Source organism: Hypanus sabinus, chromosome 26, assembly GCF_030144855.1.
Source record: "Hypanus sabinus isolate sHypSab1 chromosome 26, sHypSab1.hap1, whole genome shotgun sequence".
Taxonomy (NCBI): Eukaryota; Metazoa; Chordata; class Chondrichthyes; order Myliobatiformes; family Dasyatidae; genus Hypanus; species Hypanus sabinus.
Window position 1 is genome coordinate 45691356 of NC_082731.1, and position 20399 is coordinate 45711754.

At 39.7% G+C, this 20399-nt stretch overlaps 1 protein-coding gene across 1 annotated transcript in view; it reads left to right on the plus strand.

Annotated features, from left to right (window-relative positions):
- timm50 (translocase of inner mitochondrial membrane 50 homolog (S. cerevisiae)) overlaps positions 1 to 20399 on the plus strand; it is a 148518-nt gene that overhangs the window by 22639 nt on the left and 105480 nt on the right. The window contains exon 2 of the mRNA XM_059951013.1: positions 10324 to 10355. Coding sequence (XP_059806996.1) covers positions 10324 to 10355 — 32 coding nt within the window. The remainder of the gene's footprint in view (positions 1 to 10323; positions 10356 to 20399) is intronic.

The window sequence follows — 20399 nt, forward strand, 5'->3', positions numbered from 1 at the left end:
CGAGTTTATGTTCTTGCATTATTGATCTTGGCCCTTTGCCTAGCTCCCTTAGTTTAAGAGTAAAAGTGCAAGTTATGAATGATAGGAGATAGGAAACTTGTTGAAAGATATCTATGGTGCAGGATCACATCAATGTTTAAAAAAATTAGGAGAAAGGGCAGAGCATTTTGAAATGTAGAATTTATGTGAGAAGAACTTCTGTTGTTTTCATCACTGGTGACAGAATTAAAAGAAGAGAGGCTTGTATTTGACTTCCCATCATGACCGTGGGACTTTTCAATGTGTCTTGTAGCATGTGAACTGTCCTCACTTTGGTACTGTTGGAAATCTGCAGCCATTCTTCTTCCCTAGACAGCCAAGTGTTGAAGAACAGATATGTCTCTTTATAGATATTTGGCGAAGTCAGTGGTTCCCAACCTTTATTTATGTCATGGAGCCTTGCCACTAACCCAGGGCTCCATAGACATAATTCAGAATGTCCTAACCACACTGTCTGGCCACCCATTTGAATACAATCGGAAGTGTCTAGTTTGTGGGAAAGAGTTGTACTGGTGATATAAACCAGAAGAAAATAACCTGGTGAAAATCTTAGGGTTGCACTGAACATTGAAAGGGATAACATAAAAGAGATGTCAAGGGTTATCATGACAATCCTGCCACTCCTGTGAATGCTACAGCATTGCTGAGATAGAACTGGTAGATAGAAATCTGAGTTATCTAACACCACCAAGAAAAAGATTTAACTGCCTCCTGTATTGTCCATTTGTCCTCTCTTCCTTTACTTGAGGCATTAAATACCTATTGCCTTTTAAAGATTGCTGCCAAATAGCTATTATTTACTTAACATCTTTGGCAAAAATAAACAGATTATTTGATTGAAAGGTAAGAGATCCAATCCCCACCCACACAGTAATTCCCACAGGTTATTCAAGAAAGATTTGGTGGGGAAAATTCCAGGAATTGTCCAATATGGTAGATTAATGATTTGAAATAACATTTTTCTTAAATGATGAGGTGTTTGTTTAAAAAAACTTTACCCTTTGAGAACACATAACTAAACTGCTTTCTAGCATTCAATATGTTTTGCTTTAACACTTTCCTTTTCAAAAAAAAACAGAAAAATGTTGGCAGCCTGGTCCGGAAAGCTGCAGTGTAATTAATTTTGTCACTTAGACATGTGTGTTTGTCTTTGCTACTTCGCAGTAAAAATGTGTCATGTAAATATTGCTTTACAACACCAGGGAGTCCATTCATCTTTGCGGTAAATAACAAGATGTTACTCCCAGTATTAACATCAGGGCAATTCTGGAACAAATCATTGTCCCCTCCCCTTCTCTCCCCAAACAACTGATTCATGCTGCCAGTGGATCTTTAATGCCAACAGCCAGGTATCGTACCCAAAGTGGCTGTTGTTCATGTTGTTCTCTGTATGATTGTGTAAAGAAGATGCAGAATAAGGCATCAAGCCCAACTGATGGTATAATGACATCCATTTCCTAAATTTCTAACTGGCTGCATCGCCATCTGATATGGGGTGAGGGTGGGGGTGCTATTGCACAGAATCAAAATAGGCTGCAGAAAGTTGTAAACTCAGTCAGCTCCATCATGAGCATTAGCCTCTGTAGTATCCAGGATATCTCCAAGGAGCGATGCCTCTAAAAGGCGTCATCCATCATTAAGGGCCACCTTCACCCAAGTCATGCCTTGTTCTCATTGTTACCATCAGGAAGGAGGTACAGGAACCTGAAAACACACACTCAATGATTCTTCCCTCCTGCCATCTGATTTCTGAATAGCCATTGAACCCATGGGCACTACTTCACTAGTTTTAGAAACATAGAAAATCTACTGCGCATTACAGGCCCTTCGGCCCACAGAGTTGTGCCGAACATGTCCCTACCTTAGAAATTACTAGACTTCCCCATAGCCCTCTACTTTTCTAAACTCCATGTACCTATCTAAGAGTCTCTTAAAATACCCTATTGTATCCGCCTCCACCACTGTTGCCAGCAGCCCATTCCAAACACTTACCACTGAGTAAAAAACTTACCCCTGATATCTCTTCTGTACCTACTCCCCAGTACCTTAAACCTGTGTCCTCTTGTGGCAACCATTTCAGCCCTGGAAAAAGCCTCTGACTATCCACACGATCAATGAACATGATAAATTTTATTTATAGTTTTGCACTACTTATTTAATTTAACTATTTTATATATGTACTTACTGTAGTTCACACATATTTTTGTATTGTTATTTATTGCATTGTACTGCTGCAGCAAAGCTAACAAATTTCACTACATGTGCCAGTGATAGGAAACCTGATTCTGATTCAGTGTGATCAGGGATGTATAATCTAAATACAAGATGCAACTAAGATTGCAACATCATATTCTCCATCATCCTCCTCCTGCCTTCAACTAAATGCATTATGACATCTGCATTTTTCTAACACAGATTGTGACTGTAATAAAGATTCAATTTTACTTTTCTTTTTCCTGCTATACAGAACAGTAGCTTTCAAAATAATTGCACACCACCAGTCAATAGAGCTAACATTTATAAGGTACTGGTCAGATTGCACTTGGAGTACTGTCATCAGTTTTTGGGCTCCTTATCTAAGAATATAGGCATTGCATTGGAGAGGGGCCAGAGGAGATTCATGAAAATGCTTCCAGGAATGAAATGGTTAACGTATGAGGAGCATTTGATGGCTCTGGGCCTGCAGTTGCTGGAGTTTGGAAGAATGAGGGGGAATCTCATTGAAACCTCTTGAATATTGAAAGGCCTAGACAGAGATCCCATAGTGTAGGAGTGTAGAACCAGAGGGTACACTCTCAGAATAGAGGGATGTCCCTTTAGAACAGAGATGAGGAGGAATGTAAGCCAAGGGGTGGTGAATTTGTGGAATTCATTGCACAGAGAGCTGTGGAGGCCACGTCGCAAGTCATTGTATATATTTAAAGTGGAGGTTGCTAGTTCTTCATTAGTCAAAGTATCAAAGGTTATGGGCAGAAGGCAAGAGAATGGGGTTGAGAGCAGATTCAATGGCCAAATACTGCTCCTGTGTTTTACTGTCTTATTTGCTGGAGAACCTTATAGTGTTTTCTCTATTTGTACAACTTTGAGCTCTACACTGAGTTTGTGAGGGCATGTTGGCACCTTTACTAACAGAATAGTTCAAAATATTTCACTTAGATTTCCAGAAATTTAAATTATGAATATTGTATTGTGACTGTTGCTGAAACATCAGCAGGAATGGCATCTAAACCTTCCATATTAAGATTTTCGGTTAATAGTGGTGTGTTATAAAAAGGGGGATGAGAGCAATATTGGTTCAGGAAATAAATACATCTCTGAGGCAGATAATATGTTTCTTGCATCAACAGATGAAGTCAGATGTGATAAATTGAGGAACAAATGCAGGCAGTTTCATTGCTGGGAATGTGTTACAAACCTCAAATGTTCAGAGGAATATGGAAGAGCTAATACGCAAGACCAGTTTCTGAGAAGGTTATATTAGTAGGGGATTTCAGTTACCCGAACACTAATCAGATTAGTGGGAGAGTAAGTAGTATGGAAGGTGTGGAGTTCATTTATGAGAATCATTACACAGAACAATGAGAAAGGGCAGTTCTAAACCTGTGCTTAGGGAATGAAGTGGGCAAATGGGAAGAGCAGTAGCAGGAGAACGTCCTTGAGGGAGCACTCAACTAATTAGATTTAGCATACTTTTATGGACAAGTTCAGAGTAAATTTTATTATCAAAGTACATATATGTCACCAAATACAACCCTGAGATTCATTTTCCTGTGGGCATACTCAGCAAATAGTAACTATAACAGGATCAATAAAAGATCAACCAGAGTGCAGAACTGTGCAAATGCAAATGTAAATAAATAGCAGTAGATAATGAGAACATGAAATAATTAGATAAAAGAATCCTTAAAGTGAGATTATTGGTTGTGGGAACACCTTAATAGATGGGCAAGTGAGTGTAGTTATCCCCTTTTATTCAAGAGCCTGATGGTTGTGGGGTAGTAACTGTTCTTGAACCTGGTGGTGCAAGTCCTGAGGCTCCTGTACCTTCTACCCAATGGCACCATTAAGAAAAGAGCATGGCCTGGGTGGGGCATCTCTTATGATGGATGCTGCTTTCTTGCGATGGTGTTAAGTGTAGATGTGCTGGATGGTTACCTGGAGTAATAATTATAATAGTTTATAATTATAGAACACCAGAGTTATCAAGCTGAAATATGAGATAAGAAAAATTGAAGAGGAGCTGTTTTAAGGTAAATTAGAGAGTCATACAGTGGGAGGCTTTCCGGGGGGGGGGGGGGGGAGTTCATTAGGATTCAGATCAAATACATTCCCAGTAATACAAAAATCAATTCTCCCAAATATTGTCTCCCCTCCTCCCCTACCCTTTTCTCCCCAGCTCCCCACTCAGCATATGTTGAGGAATGTACATTGTGAGATACGACATAAAACTTAACTCTGCAGAAAGTCTGTAGAAGTGAACTTAAAGAAAATGTGGATGTTAAAGTCATAAATATATATAGAGTTACACAGCACCAGGTTGCCACATGAAATCGAATCAGCGGGTAAAAACAAGTGCAGTCTCTTTTTGTGAATGCGTAAAAGTAGGCATAATAGAAACCTCAGGTGGATGAGGTAGATAAACGACATATGACAAATTAAAAGCATGAAACAGTAATTTTTTATAGTTTGATTTAGGATACCTTTCTTTTCATTTCTCTTGTTCCTCTAAGGACAATGTCAGGACTGCAATCTATTCTGTTGATGAATCAGAACATTCCTGACAGTAGTGACAGCTGGGTAGTGGACTGTTGCTATTTACGCTGGATGTCTATGTATTCCTGATGTGAGGGTTTTATTCTCAATGCCCTCCCTCAAATACCTCAAATTTGAGTGGTCATGGGTTCACAGCAGATGGTAGGCATATTGCATTTTCGCCAAGAGTGTTTAGTCATGACAGAGTTGAGAATAGAATGTTGGTATCAGGCATTTCAATGAAGGAGTCTGTCCAAAGCAGCAAAGTGTAGTTCTGGTGATGTTTGCTAACATTGGTTTGCTTATTCTGGTGGGTCTAGAAGATTTTGCAAAGGCAATAGTGCTAGTATTGGTATTTTCCGACTCTTCAAGTAGACGAAGTAATCAAACTGCTGTACAGTAAACCATGAACTTTGTGGAGAGCTTGATATTCAAGAACCCTAATTTTTAGTTGTCCAGGGCTGTGCTGGTGGACTGAAGCACTAGAGCCATGAGGGAGGAACTAGCCAAAGCTGACTGGAAGGATACCCTAGCAGGATGACAGTGGAACAACAATGGCAGATATTTCTGGGAATAATACAGAAAGTGCAGGATCAGTTCATTCCAAAGAGGAAGAAGGATTCTAAGGGGAGTAGGGGGCAACTGTGGCTGACAAGGGAAGTCAAGGACAGTATAAAAATAAAAGAGAAGAAGTATAACATAGCAAAGATGAGCGGGAAGCCAGAGGATTGGGAAACTTTTAAAGATCAACAGAAGATAACTAAAAAGGCAATACGGGGAGAAAAGATGAGGTACGAAGGTAAGCTAGCCAAGAATATAAAGGAGGATAGTAAAAGCTTCTTTAGGTATGTGAAGAGGAAAAAATTAGTTAAGACCAAAGTTTGGCCCTTGAAGGCAGAAACAAGTGATGTTATTACAGGGAACAAGGAAATGGCAGATGAGTTGAACAGATACTTTGGATCTGTCTTCACTAGGGAAGACACAGACAATCTCCCAGATGTAATAGTGGCCAGAGGACCTAGGCTAACGGAGGAACTGAAGGAAATTCACGTTAGGCAGAAAATGGTGTTGGGTAGACTGATGGGACTGAAGTCTGATAAATCCCCAGGGCCTGATGGTCTGTAACCCAGGGTACTTAAGGAGGTGGCTCTAGAAATCGTGGACGCATTGGTAATCATTTTCCAATGTTCTATAGATTCAGGATCAGTTCCTGAGGATTGGAGGGTAGCTAATGTTATCCCACTTTTTAAGAAAGGAGGGAGAGAGAAAACAGGGAATTATAGACCAGTTAGCCTGACATCAGTGGTAGGGAAGATGCTGGAGTCAATTATAAAAGATAAAATAACGACACATTTGGATAGCAGTAACAGAATCGGTCTAAGTCAGCATGGATTTACGAAGGGGAAATCATGCTTGACTAATCTTCTGGAATTTTTTGAGGATGTAACTATGAAAATGGACAAAGGAGAGCCAGTGAATGTAGTGTACCTGGACTTTCAGAAAGCCTTTGATAAGGTCCCACATAGGAGATTAGTGGGCAAAATTAGAGCACATGGTATATTGGGGGTAGGGTACTAACATGGATAGAAAATTGGTTGGCAGACAGAAACAACGGGTCCTTTTCAGAATGGCAGGCAGTGACTAGTAGGGTACCACAAGGCTTGGTGCTGGGACCGCAGCTATTTACAATATACGTTAATGATTTAGATGAAGGGATTAAAAGTAACATTAGCAAATTTGCAGGTGACACAAAGCTGGGTGGCAGTGTGAAATGTCAGGAGGATGTTAGGAGAATGCAGGGTGATTTGGACAGGTTGGGTGAGTGGGCAGGTGCATGGCAGATGCAGTTTAATGTGGATAAATGTGAGGTTATCCACTTTGGTGGCAAGAACAGGAAGGCAGATTACTATCTGAATGGTGTCAAGTTAGGAAAAGGGGAAGTACAACAAGATCTAGGTGTCCTTGTTCATCAGTCACTGAAAGTAAGCATGCAGATACAGCAGGCAGTGAAGAAAGCTAATGGCATGTTGGCCTTCATAACAAGGGGAGTTGAATGTAGGAGCAAAGGGGTCCTTCTGCAATTGTACAGGGCCCTGGTGAGACCACACCTGGAGTATTGTGTTCAGTTTTGGTCTTCAAATTTGAGGAAGGACATTCTTGCTATTGAGGGAGTGCAGTGTACGTTCACGAGGTTGATTCCCGGGATGGTGGGACTGTCATATGTTGAAAGACTGGAGCAACTGGGCTTGTATACACTGGAATTTAGAAGAATGATAGGAGATCTGATTGAAACATATAAGATTATTAAGGGATTGGACACACTAGAGGCAGGAAACATGTTCCTGATGTTGGGGGAGTCCAGAACCAGAGGCCACAGTTTAACAATGGGTAGGCCATTTAGAATGGAGTTGAGGAAAAACTTTTTCACCCAGAGAGTTGTGGATCTATGGAATGCTCTGCCTCAGAAGGCAGTGGAGGCCAATTCTCTGGATGCTTTCAAGAAAGAGTTAGATAGAGCTCTTAAAGATAGTGGAGTCCAGGGATATGGGAAGAAGGCAGGAACGGGGCACTGATTGTGGATGATCAGTCATGATCACATCAAATGCTGGTGCTGGCCTGAAGGACTGAATGGCCTACTCCTGCACCTATTGTCTATTGTCTAAATTTCAGATAGGGTGAGGCCAGAATTATGATAAGCTATTGATTAAGCATGTAATTTAAGAATCACTTTATTGCATTTGTTATGATAGCTCCCATACATTGCTTTCACTACTAATGTCAGTAAATATCACTCATGATAATGTACTGTAAGCCACTTAGTTGTGTAGATTTCTTTTTGTTCTGTCCCTCAGCTTTTAAAGAATGGGGTTACATTTGCAACAGCAGTCCACATCTGTAGCTACTGTTCTGTAATCTATAAGTAGGCATTATTGTATTCAGAGATTTATGAACATGCAATGTTATTAATTTCTCCAGTACTTCTAATTCCCTTGAATTCCTCTTCAGTGTACTGTGCTAAAAAAATTATCCACCTTCTTGAAGATTTTGAAGGTCCTTCTAATTTATAGATATAAACAACAGAATTATGGACTTATGATGTATGCTCCTAACCACTGAACTTTAGAATTTCAATAGGGTCTGCAAGGATGTCCACATCATCCTCAAAGATGTACCTCGAGAATGCATGCAAAGATGCATCTCCAGAATGTGTGCTTAGCTCAATGCTTTGCTCTTTCCACATTCGTGACTTTGTGGATACGTACAAGTGAAATGCCATCTATAAATCCACTGTTGGTAGAATCTCGGATGCCTAGCTAGAAATGATGTGGAGAGGATGTGACTGATAGTGGGAGAGTCTAGGACCAGAGGGAACAGCTTTGGAATAAGACATATTTATAACATAGATGAAGAGGAATTTCTTTAGCCAAAGTGTGGTGGATCTGTGGAATTCATTGCCGCAGATGGCTGTGGAAGCCAAGTCATTGGGTATATTCTTCTCCTATTTCTTATGGTAACAAGAAGGCATTTAGGAATGAAATAGATCGGAATTGACTGTGGACTTCAGGAAGGGGAAAGTCAGAACACACAGCAGACTTCTATCGAGGAGTTGGCTGTGAAAAGGGTAAGTAGCTTCAAATTCCTGGGTGTCAACATTACAGAATATCTATCCTGGGCCCAACAGATTGATATCTGGCACACCAGTTTTGATATGTCACCAAACAGATATACCATGGAAGGTATTCTGACTGTATCACCATCTGGTATGGGGGCACAAAGCACAGGACTGGAAAAAACCTCCAGGGAGTTGTCTTCTTACCCTCTACTGTTAGGCTCTATGAGTCAACAAAAACAGGGAAGTGATGGCCCCTTCCTGTTAGACTGTTAGTGGTAACATTTTTTTTCTTTCAACTTTTCTTCTAATATCTATATCTGTGCACCTGTAATGCTACTGTGGCACTGTAATATTCTTTGAGATCAATTAAGTATCTGCCAAGATGGAACCACCCTCAGGGTGGAGGAGCAACACTTAATATTCCATCTGGGTAGCCTTCAACCTAACGGCATGAAATTGATTTAACCTTCCAGTAAAAAACCGTTTCCCTCCCCTTCCCTCTTCTATTCTCTTCTCTGGCTTCTTGCCTATCACCTCCCCCTTGGTGCCTTCCTCTTTCCATTTCTTCCATAGTAACTCTCCTCTCCTATCCTATCAGATACCTTCTCCAGCCCTTTACCTTTCCCACTCACCTGACTTTGTCTGTCACCTTCTGGTCTGTCTTCCTTCCCTACCTCCCCCACTTTTTATTCTGATTTCTTCCCTTTTCTTTTCCAGCTCTGAAGAAGGGCATGGCACGAAACATTGACTATTCATTCATTTCCATATTTTCTGCCTGACTTGCTGAGTTCCTTCAGCATTTAATGTGTGCTGCCTTGACTAAATGTTCAGGAAGAGCACTTTTCATTTGGGAGCAAGCTTGATAACTGCATATCTTAGGTATGTGAATTGGGAAGGATTAGAGATGAGCTGGGGGAAAATTCTTTCCCTCTTATGTAAAAATTGCCTAGAAGAACAGTAACCTAGGCAATATGCTGAGATTTGGGAGTTACCTAGGAAGCTCAAATTTTGTCTGGAAGGGATATGTTGGGCTGCTTCTTGTGCTGTGAGTCTCTTTGAATCTCATTACTGGGCAGACTAATGAGAGAAAGATAAGTGCAGAATAAGAGAATTCCAGTTGATGCCAAGGTTTTAAAAATCAATTGAACACCATTTTGATTTGGAATGTGTAAAGGAGGATACTGAATTCAATTGTTTCAAAAAGAAATTTATAAGATTCTTAGATTTATTAGATTATCAAAAAGAACATATTCTTTTAGATACAGCATGTTGATGAATTTTCTTACTCATGGATATCAAATCAAAAATACTGCATCAGCTACAGTACTGTGCAAAAGTCTTTTAAATATATGTGTGCTTTTAAGTATACACACACAAATTTCATGACAAGTGTGAGTGATGATAAATCTGATTCTGATATGGCTCTCCTTATAGTGGACTGAGATTGTGAAGGAAGCAGGGAGAGGAGAATCATGGTTGGGACAAGGGGAAATGTGTGGGGAGGGAGCGGGAGACACTCTGTAATGAATAATAAACCAATTGGAATCAAATTACCTTGACTGGCACCTCAGGGCTGGGTGTGTCTGCACCTGCATCACCCCCAACCCCTGACACTTGTTCTCTGCCAGCTGTCCCACACCTCACCGGCAAACCTCCACCTTCATCATTCTCAACATTCTTTCCTCCTGCCAGAATCACAAACTCGCACTCCGCTTCATGTTGACAAATACAGTATTGTGCAAATGTCTTAGGCACCCTAGTTTTACATATATATGTATAAACTTTTGCACAGTACTGAAAATAGGTTTTTAATGTAATTTTTGAACACCTAATTGTTAAGCATTGTCAATTATTAAAATTTTTTCCCCTTTCTCTTCCTCCCCCCCACCCCCCTCAATTAAATGACCGCCCCCTTGCAGGTAGTAATTCAACAGATGAAGCTGGAAATAAGGTAGGAAATCTTTATTTGCTTTTGGTAACAGTGGATGAAGGATGATGATGTGTTGGGAATTGAGTACTGTTATGTAATGGTTAAGAATTAGGTGAAAAACCACTTTTCATGAGGCAAGCTGTGAGAATCAGGACAGCTCACTGCTTTTGTATTTTTGACCTCCCAACCAATCCCCTCAGGCTGTTTGTACCACGTAGCCTCTTATCTTTGGTGATAGTTGAACAGATGCAGCATCTGCTCTAGTGCCAGGTTTTCTCTTTGCTCAGCTGGTAGTAGCTGTAGCCTGGATTGATTTTGCATCCGGATATAAAACTTGTAGTTTTCGCATAATTGACATTATACCTCATTTGTGTATATTTCCCCTTTTTTCTTTAGTAGGAAAAATTTCCTTTCTTTACGGATGTACTTAACTTTGGAGAAAGTATAATGGAGTTTCAAAATCAGACTATTGATTGCTTTAGAATCTACATGTCCAGAGATTGGCACTGTTCATACCTTGGATTTATAGATCCAGAAGTGTTAGAAATTGCCCAGTAACACCAGTGTGAACAATTAACCATATGCCTTTGGAATGTGGGAGGAAACTGGAACACCCGGAGAAAATCCACGTGGTCTCAGGGAGAATTTACGAACTCCTTACCCACACCAGCGGACTGGGTTGGTGGCACTGTAACAGCATTATGCCAGCTGCTATACTACATCCCATGCGTCATGATCTTGTTGAATGTGGAACATTCTCAAGGAACAGCATGCTGCACAGGTTTCTTGTGCTAGGACCACTGATATCAGGGTGGGAAATAGGGTTGGAGATTACAGAGTGAGGGAGAATTGGAAGGATTGAAAACAAGAATGGGAATTGTAAAGTTGGGTCTTTTCTACCAGCAGTCAGATTCAGAATCAGAATTAGTCTAATATCCCAACATACGTTATGAAATTTGTTAACTTTGCAGCAGCTGTACAATGCAATCCATAATAAATATCGGAAAAAAAACTGTTTATGTGTTCAATGTTCATTTAGAAATCAGATAGCAGCGGGGAAGAAACTGTTCCTGAATTGCTGAGAGTATGCCTTCAGGCTCCTGTACCTCCTTCCTGATGGTAACAATGAGAAGAGGGCATGTCCTGGATGGTGGGGGTCCTTAATGATGGACACTGCCTTCCTGAGGCACTGTTTAGTCAGTGTGGTTCAAACACTGGGATAATGGATAAATAAGGTTTAAATGTGTTAGGGTGCAATGAAATAATAATTAGTTAGGATTAATATTACTATTCCTCTATAAGTTGGAATCAACACTTTATTGGTATCATTTCATCTCAATTTCAAAAGCAAATGCTGAATGCAAGCAGCATATTTTCAAAGAATCTTTATAAAACATTTATTCATTACACGTATATTTTGAAGACAGTCCAAGACTGTGCACCACAGGAACAGGAGTCTATCAAACTAAATTAACCCAGGTTGCTCTACAGTACATTTGCAGATTGTTGTTGTGTGCGTCAAGCATTCATATTAAGGCTGGCAGTGTTTGGACACTTAGTGTTTCTTAATTATCTTTACTGGTCAAAAAAAAGATCATGCACACTGTGTGAAGTGTGGCTCCCGGCACACTCCTCATAGCACTGTGAAAAACAGCTTCTTCCCTTTGAGTTAGCACTGATCATCAGCAGCAGTTTGCAAACTGATGTAAACAGGCAGGAAGCATCCAATTCCCTTTATCATCGGATAGTTCACAGTCATTAAACACATTCCCAATGGATTCACAAGTGAAAGTGTGGCTGGACTTCTGTAGCGCATTCACCTTTCAGCTGAAATTCCACTTGCAAGAGTTTCCCACAGACACATGTCATCACCTCTCACTTATTCTATTGTAGTTACTAAAGCCATATTTATGGTAGAACTCAGGATGCCATTCAGGCCAAAAAATTTCTGTCAGTTTTCTGAAGAGTTTTCCGTTAATACTGTTAATTCCACTCTTCTGAAAGGTTTCCTTACTTTTGGAATATTGTTATTCTTGGGAATTTTCCACTACTGAGAGCTCTGGATGTTTGGTTGAATTTATACTCTCAAGGAATTTTATGTTTGCAAGTTAGGTAAACAAGATCTGAGAAAAGTTCCGATAAATGGATATAGAGCATGAGGGATTGTCACATAGGATGGCTGATTAGCTTCAAGGGTGACTTGTACTTATTATGTCTGTATATTTCTTTTGAATTGATGCAATTACAAAGAAGGCACACCAACTGCTGTATTTCATTAGGAATTTGAATATCACCAAAGACACTCGCAAATTTCCACAGAAAGAGAGTGTTCTACTGGTTGCATCCTTGCCTGGTATTGTAGGGGGGTTACTGTGGATGATCGAAATAAGCTGCAGAAAGTTGTAAGCTCAGTCAGCTCCATCGTGGGCACTAGCCTCCCGAGTATCCAGGACATCTTCAAGGACTCCCATCACAAGAACATGCCTTTTTCTCATTACTACCATCAGTAAGGAGGTACATGAGCTTCAAGGCCCACACTCAACAATTGAGGAGCAGTTTCTTCCCCTCTGCCTTTCGATTTCTGAATAGACATTGGACCATGAACACTACCTTACTACTTTTTAAATTTCTATTTCTGCACTACTTATTTAATCGTTTAATAAATTAATAAATAAATAAATATTTACTGTGATTAATTTTTTCTGTATTTATTATGTATTGCTTTGTACTGCTGCTGTAAAATTAGCAAATTTCATGACATACGCCAGTGATAGTAAATTTGATTCTGGACCTTCAGAAATATCATTTTAACTTTAGTTTTGATGACTTACTACCATTAAGTTCCGAGGTAATGCAAAATACAAGAGTAGTCTTTACAACATGGGGCATGAACAGCATTTTGAATGGAAAGTATTTTATTTATCATCCGTCCTCAAATCCCAAGTTGTTTGTATTAATGCAAGTTAGTTGAAGATAAATGTGTTCTAATGCACAATTATGTCCTGACACTAGATATAAACTTTGGGATATTTTGCTGTCACGGTGGAAGGTTAAGTGAGTTGCCAAAGCTAGGTTGCGTTATTAGTTCAGCTACTATGATTGCAGCCTTTTAGGAGTCAATGCACCTTGCCCAGGAAAAGGGAAAGTTCTCAGAATCAGGTTTAATATCACTGGCACATCTCATGAAATTTGTTGTTTTGTGGCAGCAGTATATTGCAATGCATAATAATAAACTATAAATTACAATAAGAAATATATTTTTAAAATATATATCAATACATTTTATATATAGTGCGAAATGAGAGCAGAAAAAGAAAAAAATAGTGAGGTAATGTACTTATGTTCATTGTCCATTCAGAAATCTGATAATGAAAGGGAAAAGGCTGTTTCCTAAAATGTAAATGTGGGTCTTCAGGCTCCTGTACCGCCTCCTTGATAGTACCATTGAGAAGAGGGGTGATTCCTGATGGATTCTGCCTTTTTGTGGCATCACCTTTTAAAGATTTCCTCAGTGCTAGGGAGGCTAGTGCTCATGATGTAATGGAGCTGGCTGACTTTATTGAAGAAGACTTGCAAGTCCTTTGCAAGAACCCAAGAGCACTACCTCACTACTTTTTAAAAATTTTTGTTTCTGCAATGTTCCGTTGCAGCAGACTTGTAAGTCCTTTGAATGCAAGTTAGTACAATTACGTTTGTAATGTTTAGTTGGGAGAAATAAAGTGAAGTTTGTGTGTGGGACTTTGACTTAACATTTGTTTCACTCTTTGCATAAAATTTCCTGTCAGAAATTGAAACTGGAGGCTTGGTGCTGTGTATAAAAATTGGTTTGAAGGAGGAAAAAGGCAGAGTTTATTTTAGCTTGGACATTTAATCCAGATAATTGGATATGCTTAGAGAATGAATCTAGGCCTGTCCATAAAATCTTCCTCTTTGACCAAACTTTTGCCATCTGCCTCAATTCTCCTTATTTGGCTGAATGTCAAATTTTGTTTGTTCCTACAAAGTACCTTAGGACATTATACTATGCAGTAAGCACTGTTTAAAATACACATTGTTGCTGTGCCCTGCATCAGTCTGTGGTGGTCATTGTTAAATGCAGATTGATGTGAATCTCCACTGCTGTAAACTAAAGAATTTTATTTGGTTCTTTACTCCAAGCATGGCTCCTGAGAATCCGGAGTAAAATTACTGGCATATGTCATGAAATTTGTTGTCTCTGCTGCAACGCAACATTGCAGAAACAAAAATTTAAAAAAAGTAGTGAGGTAGTGTTCTTGGGTTCAATGACCATTCAGAAATTGGAAGGCAGAGGGGAAGAAGTTGTACCTAAATTGCTGAGTGTGTGTCTTCAGGCTCCTGTACCTCCTCCCTGATGGTAGTAATGAGAAGAGAGATGTTCTGGGTTATGAGGGTCCTTAATGCTGGATGCCGACTTCTTGAGGCATCGCTCCTTGTAGATGTCCTGCATACTACAGAGGCTATTACCCATGATGTTGAGTAAGTTTACAACTTCCTGCAGTTTATGTAGTGTAGTTTCCATTCCTGTTCTCAGTAGCAATCTTCTATCATAAACAAATAACATGTAGTTTTGTATTTTTAAAAATTTCACATATGATGCACTGCTTCATGTAGAAGAAAAAGTAATTACATTTTCAATATGCACCTTTCAGCATCGAAAGATATGCTAGGAAGCCAAAATCATGGCTCTCAAGCTAGCCTCAGTTGGTGAGGTTTCAGCTCCGTTGGGTAAAAGAGTTCATGGTTCCACTTGCTCTGTTTTGTAATCTAAAGTTTGTAATCTAGCATCCTGCTCAAATGGAAATCTTTCAATGGTTGTTGGAGGTGAAGTTTTTATCAGAGTGTACTCAATAGTAGAATTAGGACATTTAAAGAACACTTAGAATCTGCTGAAAGCAATGATTTTGTTGATTTGAAAACCAAAAGTTCTCATAGATTCACCTGCAGCTTGTATTTCACATGTGCCTGGAGTGAGAATGCTAACACCTAATTCACAGTGTTACATTATCCTCAGCACATGCCAGAAACACACCATTAGGTGCGTCTGTGAACCTTGGTGCTTCCTAGAAATGGAAGTGCTGCTATTGGGCAGCCCTTTGATATACAGACACTTTGAAATGCTGACCAGCCATCAAAGGGAGTACTTTGATTCCCACTGGCCATAATTACAAGTAGTTCCCATCACTGAAAGAATTTCCCAAGAGCTTATTCTTTTGTAAAAGGATATATTGATTTTCCATGTTTAACCTGGGAGCACAGCATTCAAATAAAAAAGTATTTCAGAGAAGCCGTCTTAGTAAGGTGTCTTCATGTCCACCATTTCAGTGGACCCTACTTATCAGAATCCTTGGCATAGTCGTGAAATTAATTGGAACATATTCTTTCTAAATTTCTTTTTGGTCCACAGTGACATACTCCACTTTGCTAGTTTCCTGAAAATACTACGAGTGGGTCCATCCATGGATCTGTGGAAGATTTGGCATGCATTAAAAAATATACATTCTGAAAAACATTACACTTGTTGTCTTCATAACCTTTTAATGTGTCTTGCTTTCTTCCATTTTCTGGTCACTTCAGTACATTTGTTTTAATAGACAAAGTAGGGTATTTGGCTAACAGTCTCTGAAGAGGGCAGCAAGGGTAGATAAGAAGGTTATGGATACGTGCCTTTTTTAGTCAAATCTTGGGATTTAAGAGCAGAATGTGGTGGAAGTGTATAAAACATTGTTACATAATTTTGGTTGCCACAATAGTGGTAGAATGTGATCGTTCTGGAAATTCACCTGATTGCTGCCCGGGGATGGGGCACTTCTGCTCCGAAAATAAACCAGATAGACTAGATTTGTTTTCTTTGCAGCAAAGGAGGCTAACTAGGAACCTGACTGAGGCATATAAAATTATGAGGGGCATTGACAGATTAAATAGTGAGAAACATTTCCCCTTAGCAGGGGTGGCTTAAACTAGAGGGCATAGGTTTAAAAGTTCAAAGTGCATTTATTATTGTGTAAGTGACGTTCATCTGCTTACAGGCAGCCACAAAACAAGAAACCTGAAAAAACACTATTTAAAAAAGAAAGACCAACACCTAATGCAGAGAGGGAGGGAGGAATAATAAAAAAAAAACAAACAAATCGTGCAAACTATTGAAGGTATTGGGGGGTGTTTATGGAAAGTTAACAGCCAGAGGGTGGGCAAAACATGGAATGCAATGTTTGAGTGGGTGGTAGAGGCAGATACTTTTGCGACATTTAAGAAGCATTTAGATCTGTACTTGCAATGCTACAGCTCAGAAGGCTATGGACCAAATGTTGTACATTAACAATCTCACTGGATAAATAAATTCTATGTCTTGTTTTGCAATCCTTTGAGAACAAGGAAAATATGGCATGACATTCCTCTTTCTCTTTACAGAGTCAATAGCTCTTTGCTGGGCTTCAATTCCACAGATGTTGGATGTCCTCCATAGCAGAATGGTTTAATCCTTGAAGTTATAGATTCTGATTTTAAACTTCTTTGCCGGCACGTTGAAGTTACTTTTGATTTCATGAAAACTCCTTGCCGATGTTTTAAGTTTGTTAAATTCAATTAGAAGTTACTGTCATAACAGATCCTGAACACTTCAGAATTCACAAATTCATAGTCTGCGACAACTTCCATCATTTCTGAGCGTTCTCATACCAAATTTTGGATTGGCTTGTTGTAGTAATTGTCGTTCAGCGGTCATTGTTTCCTTTTCTCAATTTTAGTTGTTTTTTTTTAGTAAGTTAAAAACAGTTTAGTCCCTCCAATATTTTGTGTGTGTTGCTCTGAATTTCCTGCACTGGCAGTATCTCTTTTGTCATGTGGTTTTGGCATGTGTCTTTGTGATTTGCACATTAAAACTTGGAACTTTGGTACCAGATGAGCAGATTTTCAAGTCTCATCTGATGTTATTTTATTAATGTGCACTTTTATTTCAGATGTTACACAGTAGAATAATAAGTCAGCCTGGTGCACTGAGTGAGTTAAAAGGGAGTAAAAACACAAAATGCTGACAGAACTCAGCAGGCCAGAGATAGTAACGATGTTCATCAGGAGTCAGACTCCTGATGAGGGGTTTCAACCCGAAACATTGTCACTACCTCCTCCCATAGATGCCGTCTGGCCTGCTGAGTTCTGTCAGCAATTTGTGTTTTTATTTATTTCCAGCATCTGCAGATTCACTCGTGTTGCCTTTGAGTTAAAAGGGAGCATGGGATTGGGTTCCTGTTGTGTGAAAGTGAATGTGGGAATTTAGGTCCCAGATATCGGAAGGGAGTGCAGGAGTTGTGAGCCTGGTGAATGGAGGGCAGTTTTGAAATCAGTGCCAAATGAACCATTTACCTGGCCAGTTGGATTTTCAAAGAGTGTGATAGTGGGTTATTAGAGTTTCACTGTATATGCTGTTTAATTCTAAAGCCATTGTGTTTGTCCTTAATCCCAATATGCATTTCCACCCCAGGATCCTGAATGGTTCTTATGAGCACAAATATAAGGTGATTTGTGGTATGACACAATCATCTGCTTCTATGGTAGCTCACTCATCTTTGGTCCCCACTGGATCACCTGTGGCTCCAAGTAGCTGTTTGCATGTGACAGCGGCCACACCCCGATACACTGCTTTGACAGGTGGGTTATACCAGGTGACAGTAGCTAGATGTCTCATACCCCAGTGAGATAGGGACATGCTTATCCTAGCATGCGAAGTCAGCTCCAGGGGACTGGGCAGTTGAGATCTACAGTGAAATTCAGGAGGTTCTGCAATGCTTCATTGGAGAGTGAAGGGCATGACAAAACACAGCTGGCATCATGGTCATCCATTGCAACCAAGGAAGATCCCAGTTTGTGACGCTTGTTCGTACCACTGGACCCAGACTTCTGAAGTAGAGAGAGTGGAACTGCCTTAGTGTAGAGGCTTTTCCGCTTTAAAAACTCTCCCGCTCAGGCATCATTGGACATATTCATTTATTTTAATTATTATTTTTCTTCTATATTATGTATTGCATTGAACTGCTGCTGAAAAGTTAACAAGTTTCATGATACATGCCGGTGATAATAAATCTGATTCTGATGAACAACCACCAAATGATCCTTGCCAATAAATGAATTTTCATTTGTAGTATGATCCAGTGAATGCCCAGCACTAGTACGTCTGGCTAATTATGAGTGGGAATCTTCACACTGTCTGAGAGTGAACATAGAGCATGATTTTTGGAAGTTTTGTATTCTTGATGAAAATGCAGGACCTAGACTGAGATTTTAACAGTGTTTCTGGGCCAAGATTAGGCTTGAGAGGAACAGCATTACAGTATGTCCCAGTGCCAAAGAGACAATGTAACACAATTATGGAGTTGAGGAGTTTATAATTTCTGAACTTGTGTTGTTGAGTTAAATTCTAAGAAGACTGTGTGGAAGGATTGTTCTTGATTTAAATATTTTTGGGAATAGTTTGGTATGTTGTTTAATTTAACGTTTCTACACAACCAATCTGAATTGCTCTTATTTGTGTTAAGACGTGCATGGCCTAGTTAACTGCTTTCAGTGAAACACGCAAACTAATCACTGGATCAGATCTAAACTTGTGATTCTAACTTCTCTGTTAATGAGATTTGGCTCTTTGCAAAAGCTACAGACATTGTAAATAAAATATGGCATTAATTTTGTAATACTTGGCTATTTACCCTGTTAGAAAGATGGAGAAGCAAGAACTCTTGCAACTGTTGTTCATGAAATTTGGGCCAACATTTCTTATAAGGCTTAATCACAATAGTTGTTTTAATGTTCTGCTAGTGTTACTGGCTTCATAATCCTAGATGTTGGAATTAGCTAAAATTGCTATCAACTGAGTTAACTTGACATGGCGTAGAAAAGGAATTCTCATTTGAGGAAGTTTACATTTATGAAGAATGGACTACCATTTGGTTGTAAATTTGTCCATGTTTATATCTCTTCAGCTGAGTGGCTGAGGGTTGATGCCAAAGGAACCTTGGGCTGTAGCCTAGACATGTTCCTTAGATTGTTTGCTTACAGCTGGCTGAATATTTACAGAGCTTGAGGCATAGGAGCAAACCCTAACTAAAGCGACAAGAACAAAGGCATAAGAACTGAAGAATATGGAAGCATATGGATGCCTTAAATCAGGGGTTCCCAACCTGGACCCCTTGGCTAATGGCAGGAGTCCATGCATAAACAAGGTTGGGAACCCCTGCCTTAAATGCAGAAGATTCTGGTTTGACAGATAAGCATCTGATTTCAATGGTTTCTTTTCAAATGAACCTTCACAAAGTTTATTGACCCTTGTCCCAAACATCTTAACTGAAGAGGTTGCTGCCTTATTATTGTTTTATACAGTAAAAGTGGAGTTACCCCATGTAGGCACTTACTTGAATACCCTTTAATCATGTGAGGTATTGTTTTCAGAGGTGTATTCTGTCACTGGGGTAAAATTCACACATGTGGATTATTACCAGGTTATGCCATCATTGCTGCAAATTTAATGCTTCTATAAGTGTCAACTTTCAAAGGTGTAAATTCTCACTGGAAATCTTTATGCAGATGTGTACTTACCTGGACCCACTAGTATTAACTGTCAGTGAGGTGCTGTTTCTCAGATCTGACCTCTTGTCAGAATACCGTATTGCAGGTGTGTATAGCTTTGCTAGCTTGTTTTCACTGGGAAACTGTTTATCCTAGGGAAAGCACATTATAGGTAGAACTTAGTGGGTCAGACAACATCTGTGGAGACAAAGGGATAGTTAGAAGTCCTGATCATCAGTCCTCAGTTTGATGGAGGGTCTCAGCCCGAAACGTTGACTGTATCTTTTCTTTAGATGTTGTCTGACCTACTGAGTTCCTCCAGCACTTTGTGTGTGTTGCATAGAGAGAATTTTCATCCCTTTGCTGTCTCCAACGTCTAACGCTTTCTGCATCTCTCTTCTTCCCCCCCCCACCAACAAGGTTCCATTGTCCCATCAACCCTTCTTCTGCCAGATCCACCTATCATTTGCTGGCTCTTGCTTCATCTTTTCC